This window comes from Carlito syrichta, unplaced genomic scaffold (genome assembly GCF_000164805.1).
Source record: "Carlito syrichta isolate Samal-C Ts95f unplaced genomic scaffold, Tarsius_syrichta-2.0.1 Scaffold90636, whole genome shotgun sequence".
Taxonomy (NCBI): Eukaryota; Metazoa; Chordata; class Mammalia; order Primates; family Tarsiidae; genus Carlito; species Carlito syrichta.
In genome coordinates, this window is record NW_007034732.1 from 194,051 (window position 1) to 203,275 (window position 9,225).

The 9,225-nt window shown below is 52.5% G+C and overlaps 1 protein-coding gene across 1 annotated transcript in view; it reads left to right on the forward strand.

Moving 5' to 3' along the window:
- CLMN (calmin) overlaps positions 1-9,225 on the forward strand; it is a 210,891-nt gene that overhangs the window by 191,829 nt on the left and 9,837 nt on the right. Inside the window, exons 8-10 of the mRNA XM_008059063.2 lie at positions 682-875; positions 2,039-2,121; positions 7,596-9,209. Of these exons, the coding sequence (XP_008057254.2) occupies positions 682-875; positions 2,039-2,121; positions 7,596-9,209 (1,891 nt within the window). The remainder of the gene's footprint in view (positions 1-681; positions 876-2,038; positions 2,122-7,595; positions 9,210-9,225) is intronic.

Here is a 9,225-nt window from a genome sequence, read left to right on the forward strand (position 1 = left end):
GGTGGCCGGGAGCGGCCGCTGCCCTCCAGTCTGGGCGACGGAATGAGACTCCAACTCAAAAAATAATAATAATAGAATAAAATAAAACAAAATGATAACTTGGTTCTAGTAACAGTGTCTCTGGCTGTCACTCAGTGAGTGGCCTCTGTGGGCTACTGACGTTGCTCACTGGGTCAACCATATGCCGTGGGCGTCCACGCGGGCTCAGCTTCCCCGCGACAGCAAGGTGGCTGTGAGGTGTTTGAGGCTCAGAGAGGGAGTGTGACTGGCCCAAGGCCACACAGCGTGAGAAACACACAGGGCGCAGCGGAGCTTCCAGCTCTAGTCTTTCTGGTGCCGTCTTGTCACACAATCGTTCTCCTTCGCCCCGTTTTCAATGTCACTGCAAAGCAAACGGTATAGACGACGGGTCCAGGTACGGATCCGGGAACTTGGGAACACGGCCCCGTTTGCCTCCTTGTGAGACGGATGCCCTCCTAACCCCTTGTCTGGAAACTGAAGTGTGAGGGGCTCGGGCAGCCACCTCAGTGCTCAGGGGCTGGGCGCCTTCTCCCGGCGGGTCTGCGGCCCCGTCCTGTCCCCGCCCGCTCCCGACCTCCCCTTCACGGCGGCCTGCGGGGCTGCCACGGGCGGACCGCGTGCCTTGGCGTCTGTTGGCCCACCCGCGCTGTCTGCCTTCAGGTATGGCGTGGCGGTGCAGGACTTCACGGGCAGCTGGAGGAGCGGGCTGGCCTTCCTGGCTGTGATCAAGGCCATCGACCCCAGCCTGGTGGACATGAAACAGGCCCTGGAAGATTCCGCGCGAGAAAATCTGGAGAAGGCGTTCAGCATCGCGCAGGAGGGCCTGCACATCCCCAGACTCCTGGAGCCCGAAGGTAGAGCGGCGCTCACCCGCTTCCCTCCCCCGCTCCTTCCCCGCGGGGGTCTCACTGTGTCACCCAGGCTGGAGGGCCGTGGCAGGACCGTGGCTCCCCACAGCCTCGACCTCCTGGGCTCAGGCAGTCCTCCTGCCTCAGCCTCCCCAGAAGCTGGGATCGCAGGTGTGCGTCGCCACACCTGGCTCATTTTTTTTTCCACTTTTTGTAGAGATTAGGTCTCACTGTGTGGCCCAGGTTGGTCTCCAGCTCCTGGGCTCAAGCGATCCTCCCACCTCAGCCTCCCAAAGAGTGGGGGTTACAGGCCTGAACCACCACCCCCATCTCTCCCTTCTTTCTAAAACTTTTATCACAGGTGTACCACCTGCGGTCCATGTAGAAAATGTGGAAAATACGGAAAAGTTGAATGAAGACTTTTTTATCTCCTATGTATTCCTAGCCCTCAGATCATATATTTTCCCAATATTTTATGCATCTAAGTATTATACGGTTGCATAATTGGTATCATTCACCTTATGCATAATTTTGCTTCTTTTTTTGTTTTGCTTGATGTCATAATATGCCGTAAGTATTTTCTGCGTTGCTATCATGTCTCCAGTATAGATTTTTACTGGCGGCAGGATAGTTCATCTGGTGGGCATAATAAAACGTAGTCAGCTCTTTCTCTGCTGCTGGACACTGAAGTTGTCTCAGAATAAAAGTGAAATATATTCACTTTTAAACCTAACACGTGCAGTGAGCATTTTAAGGAATAAAGCCCAGCGTTCATCCGGGACTGTTCCCTTAAGGGCCAGGTCCCACGGGCAAGATGGGAGGAGGCAGGTCCCCACCTTCTTCAGGTGTTTGGCGGTCTCTGTCAAATTGCTTTCCGCGCGGGTCAGGTGACCTCAGGGCTCCCGGTGTGTGCCGGGGGCCCGGTTCACCGTCCTCAGCCGTGGAGTCAGCGGGGGGCTGGTTGCCCACCGTGGAGGGGCTGACACAGCGGGGAGAAACGGACAGACCTGGGGGCTGAGGAGCCCTGGGTTCTATATCCCAGCCCCTCCGATCGTCAGCAGCTGTGAGATCCCGCAGTGGATTCACCCCCGCACCCCCGAGCCTCATTTCCTCCCTGTTGAAAACGTGTGTGTCTGTGTCTCCTGCTAATCGTGTGTCTCTCTTGGCAGACATCATGGTTGACACGCCAGACGAGCAGTCTATCGTGACCTACGTGGCCCAGTTTCTAGAACATTTCCCGGAGCTGGAAGCCGTATGTTTGTTTTTCTTACCTGTGATTCGGAAGCCGTCGTTTGCGCTCGCAGGCCGTCAGAGCGGGGGCGTGGGCTGCCTTGGGCTGTGTGGCTGGCAGCGGGGACCAAAGTCCCTCTCGGCTCCCACCGTTTTGTTGCAAAATTCCAGCAGTACCCCCTGTTCCGAGACCCCCAGTGGATGCCTGAATCCTTGAGTAGCCCCGAGCCTTATTTATAATGGTTTTTCCCACACACAGCATACCTGTGATAAGGCTTAATTTATAAATTAGACACGGATTAGCAACCATAGCTAGGAATAAACTAGAACAATTATAGCAATATGCCAACATCCCTACTTTGGCACTCTGGGGCCATTATTCAGTAAAATGAATATGACTTGAACACAAGCACTGAGGTACCAGTCAGCTGATCTGATCGCCGAGAGGGCGTCTGAGTGACTCATAGGTGTGCTGCGTAGACAGTGTGGATACCCTACACAAGGGAGCGGGCCACGGCCCGGGCAGGACAGCAAAGGATGGTGAGAGATTTCATCACGACTCACAACTTGAAACTGAATTTATAGACTTTTCCATTTAATATTTTGGGACCACAGTTGACCGTGGGTGGCTGAAACCTCAGACAGTGAATCCTTGGATAAGGAAAACTTCTATGTAAATGGCACGTGTCCTGCCAGACACGGGGACTTACAACTTCAATCCCAGCCCTTTGGGAGGCTGAGGTGGGAGGACTGTTTGAGGCCAGGAATTCAAGACCAGCCCAGGCCACATAGCGAGACTCATCTTTATAAAAAATTTTTAAAATAGCCAGGCATGGGGGTGCACACCTGTGGTCCCAGCTACATGGGAGGCTGAGGCAGGAGGATCGCTTGAGCCCGGAAGTTTGAGACTGCAGTGAGCTGGGATCGTGCCACCACACTCCAACCTGTGGGACAGAGTAAGACCTGTCTCTAAAAAAAAAAAAAAAGAAAAAAAATTAAATTTATTAAGTTTAAAATGAGAACGGGAAGTCACACCTCTTACAAACCTCTCGCCAGTGCCAAACTTAAGATGTTGAAAGACGCTCACTTATCACAGGGATTGGTCGCTTGACATATCGGATGTCAGATGGAACATGTCAGGTATCAGATGGAACGTGTTAGCAGCCACCAGGGCTCATCCGTGTTAAAAAAATCACAAGTTGGCCGGGCTCGGTGGCTCAGCGTGTAATCCCGCGCTTTGGGAGGCCGAGGTGAGGGAATTACCTGAGCCCACAGGTTCGTGATCCGCCTGGGCAACTTGGCGAGACCTCATCTCTACAATCAATCAAAAAATTAGCCGGGCGTGGTAGCGTGCGCCTGTGGTTCCAGCTCCGCGGAAGGCCGAGGCGGAAGGATCGCCGGAGCCCAGCAGGTGAGGCTACGGTGGCCAGGAGCAGCCACTGCACTCTAGTCTGTGCGACAGAGTGAGACTCCAACTCAAAAAAAAAAAAAAAAAATCACAAGTCAGTGACCACTGAAAACCTGCCTCTTTCTGTTCAGAATGTCAGATTATACTTGGGGACAGACTTTTCTGTAGCAGAACCAGGCCTTTTATTTTTATTTTTTTGAGTTGGTGTCTCACTCTGTCACCCAGACTGGAGTGTGGTGGCCGGGAGCCTCGACCTGCTGGGTGCTGGCGATCCTTCTGCCTCAGCCTTCCAAGTAGCCGGAATTACAGGCATGTGCTACCACGCTCGGCTGATTTGTTTCTATTTATTGTAGAGATGAAGTCTCGCCAAGTTGCCCAGGCGGATCTCGAACCCGCGGTCTCAGGCAGTCCACTCACCTCAGCCTCCCAAAGGCGCGGGATGACAGGCTGAGCCACCGAGCCCGGCTAAACCAGGGCTTTTACAAGGTGCCCAGCTGCGTTGAACTCCCCAGCCCCCCTGCTGCCCTGAGAGGAGCACGGTCAGGGCAACCCGACAGCCTTTACTCCACCACGAGGAATTTACTAAATTCCTGCTGTTGGCTCGAGGCCTCCCAGCAGACTAGCCGGAGGGGGCCCCACCTGGCAACTTTGTCCTAACAGGAGACACGGTGACAAGTGGCAGAAACATCATTTCAGGGGGTCCTAAGTACTAGGGAGAAAAAAGCCCGGAGAAGAGGCTGAAGATCGCTCGTGGGTGGGCGGCTGTTCTCGTGGCCTGCCCGTGTGCCTGGCGGGCTGTCTGCTCTCCTGCAGCCCGGCTGGCTCGGGGCCGTCGCCCTCTTTTCGCGGATGAGAATAAGGATGCTCGGAGAGGCTTAAAGACCTCTCCCAGGTCACTCAGCTGCCAAAACCGGTGGGGGCGTGGGTTGGACCCCAGGTCTCTGTGGCTCCAGAGTTCAGGCCCTGAGGTCCCCGACAGCATAAAGCTGAAACTAGGACCCTATTGGGTGCAGAGGAGCCGGATAGGGTCCTCTACGCTGCGGCTTCTGTGATGGCCCCAATGTGTGTGTGTGTGTGTGTGTGTTGTGTGTGTCTCCTGTCTGTCCCTGCATCTCAGGACCCTTGCCAGGGTGCGTTGGAAGCAGAAATCCCTGTGCTACAATGCCACTTCTGCCATTTGGAGCTGTGTGACCTTGGGTTGTCTACTTGTCCTCTCTGATACACATCTGTAGCAGATGTCATCTGTATCGTGGGAAGATTGCCCGAATTTCAGGGTGGTCCGAAGAAGAGACAGATAATGTGAGATCCCTTAATAATAATGTATCATATATTTCATAATGACGAAAAGAGAAGATTTTAAATGTTCTCACCACAAAGAAATGGTAAATATTTGGGGGTGATAAATGTGCTAATTATCCTGATTTGATCATTTGGTAACATATACATGCATCAAAACATCACATTGAACCCCATAAATATACATAATTATTCTATCAATTAAAAATTTAGTAAAATAAAAAGAAAGGAACCCAGCCCAGCCAATCCCTTGGTTTTAGTCCAGTGAGACCTGTTTTGATTTCGGAGCTCCAGGACTGTAAGCTAATACATTTGTGTTGTTTAAGGAAAAGAATTAAAAAGCGGCGCTTGTTAGTATTTTGCAATGCAGTTTTCCTGGTTCGTTACTAAATTTGGAAAGGCTAGGCACTAGAGCTTCCATGAACCCTGGACTCTTATACTGTCGGCAGAGTTTTAGTTCAACCGGCTGAAGCCTCAGCTAGAATCCAGCAGATCTGACACTTGGATCTTCCCAGTGCTGGGGTCAGAGTCCAGAGATGCCACCTGCAGAAGTCATCCTGGTCCACAGAGCGCGGGGCATCTCTGTGGAGCCAGCCAGCAAGGAATGCCGATGACATGTTCTGACAACTCAGCTGAGTCTGTTCCTATTTCAGTCCCCATTTCTGGAGCCCCGACCAGAAGTCAGACATTGTACCTACCTTTGTGGCCCAAAATGTGGTTTCTTTTTGGTGAACGTCCCATCTGCACTTGAATGTGTCTCATGCAGTCCAAGAATTGGCATTCTTGAACGTACTGTCAATATGCTGTCCTAATATCTTGTTTATATGCGGGTTGTTTCTCTACTTTTCCTACCCTTTAGTGCAGGGGAGAAATGTTACGAGATTTCCAGCCATGACCATGGATTTGCTTACTTCTCTTAATTCTTTCTGTCTGTCTTTGCTACATGTATGTTGATTTAGGACTGTTCTACCCTCTGCTGGCTTGAGTGCTTGATTTTTACACAATGTGTGTCTGTCTTGAAACGTACTTTGTCTGATGTGAAAATAGCTATAACAGCTTTCTTATGATTAATGTTTGCATGATGTATGCTTTCCATCTTTTTCCTTTTAGTGTATTTGTCTTATATTTAAAGTATGTCTCTTGTAAACAGTCTGTAGTTGGGTCTTTTTTATTAATTCCGAAAAGCTCTGTCATTTAATGGGTGTGTTTTTCATCCATGCATATGGGTTTAATCTATCATCTTATTGTGTTTCTTTTTTTCTCTCTTTTTATGTTCTTTTTTCTTATTTTGTCCTTTTATTATTATTACTATTGTTTCTTGCTGGCCCAGTCTGTTCTGTGTTCCTTTATCCTTCCTATTTTTGGATTATTCAAGTACTATTTTTGCTTATTCAAGTATTATCCATTTATCTTCTTTATGGCTTTGTAGCCACCATCTCCTTGGTTTATCTTTTTAGTGGTTGTTCTAGGAATTATAATACTCATCTTTATCATATCGCAACCTACTTTAAATTGGTATTATACTACTTCAAGTATACTGTATATTTTACATTTTTTTAATTTTATTTTTTTAGAAGCAGAGTCTCCCTCAGTCTCCCAGTCTGGAGTGCAGGGGCATGATCGTAGCTCACTGCAGCTTTGAATCCTGGGCTCAAGTGATCCTCCACCTCAGCCTCCTGAGTAGCTGGAAATATAGACAGGCGGGCACCACCATGCCTAGCTGATATTTTATCTCTCTTTAGGCAGCAATATAATATCCCACTCACTCTGTCATCATTCCTTTTGCTACTATCATCATTTACTTTATTTCTACATATGTCTTAATCCTCAGTATTTTGTTATTTTCACTTTAGGTAGTCATTAGGCTTAAAAAAGAAAATCTTTTCATGTACTTTTCATTCCCTCCTACAGATCCAGTTTTCATATCTGTGACGTGGCCTGAGGAACGAGTACATTATTACATTTCTTGTAGTGTAGATTGAATAGTTCTTCTAGGTTCTTTGTTAATTCTCACCCTGGGCCATAGGTGGGTCTGCTTCTAGTCACTGTTGCTTCTCTTGATTGCGGGTTTTATTCTCCTGCTTCTTCCTGTCTTGAAATTCCTTATTTTAGGCCAGACCTGATGACAGTAGAGACGGAAGCGGATAACATTTTCTGCCTCAGAATATAGCCATTTCCCTAGCAAGCACTGAGATGAGGAGTGGATAGTTCTGGCTATCTCAGGAGTTGACAGGAGCTGTGTTGCTGTCTGACTTAATTTCTGCTCTGGGTTTCACATATTTTGAGGAGGGGGTCAGTTCTCCCCATCTGTGTACTGGGAACCAAGTGGTACAGTCCCACCAAGGTCATGCCCTGCTCTTCAGCCCTGCCCCCCCAGCTGGCCGAGCACAGCAGGAGTCTCCGTTTTGAGGTGCCTTGGCTCGTGTCTGGAGCCCTTCCAGATGCAGCGCTCACGCCAGCTCCCGTGCTCAGTGACGCTCTGGCTGCCTTGCTGCACCTCAGGCAGATTCGCTCTCCCGCGAATCCCTCGCCGGATGAGCAGTGGTCCTTCCACTTCCTAGCTGACAGTCTCTGCTCCCTTCGGAAGGGCTCACCCTTCCCTGGAGCTTGGTTCCTTGAGATGTCTCCATGTCCGTCGCTTTTTAAAAACATCGTATTCTATATTTTTATTTATCTGGTGTCTTCACATAGCCATCCCCCTTTTAATGGAATGCTTTGTTTTGAAGTGGACATGGCTTGTACTTAAACACAGATCCTGTTCATGTTGTTCTCTGTTTGTTTGCTTTTTGCAGGAAGACGTTTTGGATTCGGATAAGGACATCCCTATCGAGTCGACCTTTGTCCGGATCAAAGAAACCCCTTCTGAGCAGGAGAGCAAAGTCTTCGTTCTGACTGAAAATGGAGAGCGTGCCTACACCGTTAACCATGAAACCAGTCAACCGCCACCCTCCAAAGTCTTTGTCTGCGACAAGCCCGAGAACCTGCACGAGTTCTGCCTGGGTGGTGTTTCCCACCAGGCAGGGTCCACCGGCTCCTCCGAGGACATGGACCAGGCTGCCCACCCGGTCCTCCAGGGCGACCCGAGTAAGACCTCCGGTGTCAGTGAGCTGTCTTCAGAATCTTCCATCTTGTCGTCCAGAAAGGACAGCCGGCGGTCCAACTCCTTGCCAGTCAAGAAAATGGTTCACTTTGAGACGGACGCCTTCAAGGATACTTCCCGCAGTCAAGACCCCTCCCACGGCCAGGACTTCCACTTTGAAGGGCGCCCAAGAGCGCCGAAGGACTCGCAGAAGCTGGAGGGACTCGGCTTGGCCGTCGAGGTGGCCGAAAAGGCAGCGCTGGAAGAGGCGTCCTCGGGCCTGCCAGATGCCACCTCGGGCGAGGCCCCCGACGACGGCGTCTCGTGGGCAGAAGGTGTGATCCCTGACACCCAGCCGTCTCCTTCCTCCGAGGCTGCAGCCGGCCACGGCGAGGAAGGCCCACGCTCGCCTCCCGGGGAGAACGCCATCATGGCCGAGTCCTGGGAGATCCAGGTCAAGCTGCAGACCGTGGACGCCATGGACGAGGAAGACTTCTTTGAGGGCATACCCCTGAAAGCCTCGAAGTTCAACAGCGACCTCGTCGATTTCGCTTCCACCAGCCAGGCCTTCGACGAAGACCCTTCGCCCCGTGAGGAGACGCCCACCGCGCCCCAGGCGCCGGAGGATCCCGCTGAGAGGCGCGGCAAGCGGAGGGCAAAGACTGCCCACAGGGAGCGGGGCCCCCCCGAGCCCCGAGTGGACGCGGACGGGCTCGAGCCGCGCGAGGGCCCTGGACGGGGCACCCCAGACTCCTCTTCGGCCCCCGAAGCGACGCCGCTGGGCGGAGAGCCAGAGCGGTGTGAGAAGGCCAAGGGCAAGTCCGCCCGTCCTGGAGACGAGGACAAAGAGGAAGCCCCAGGCCCGCAGGAGCAGGAGGCGGGTGGGGACGTGCCCTCCGGCCCGCCCAGCGGCAGCGTCAGCCTGGAGACGCTCGGCAGCCCCAGCGACGAGAGCCTGAGCTTCCAGCCCTCCCCGCCCCTCTCCAAAGTGTCCGTCATTCCCCACGACCTCTTCTATTACCCGCATTTCGAGGTGCCCCTGGCCACGGTCCTGGAGGCCTACGCGGAAGGCCTCGGGGATTTGAAAGACGAGGAGGTGGAGGGGGAGGAGCCGGCGGGCGCCGCGTGGGAGCGGGACTCCAGGGAGGAGGCCGAGGCCGCTCAGAGGGGCCTGCCTTTCTCGCGGCTGGACGAGGGCCTCTCCGGCGCCAGCGACTGGGTGCCGGATCCCGACCGGGCCGTCGAGGATGCCGCCTTGGCCTCCGGTCCGGCCGCCCCAGCCCCCGACCAGGACCACCGGCCAAGGGAGACCCAAGAGAGCGACCCCGTGGAGACACCCCAGG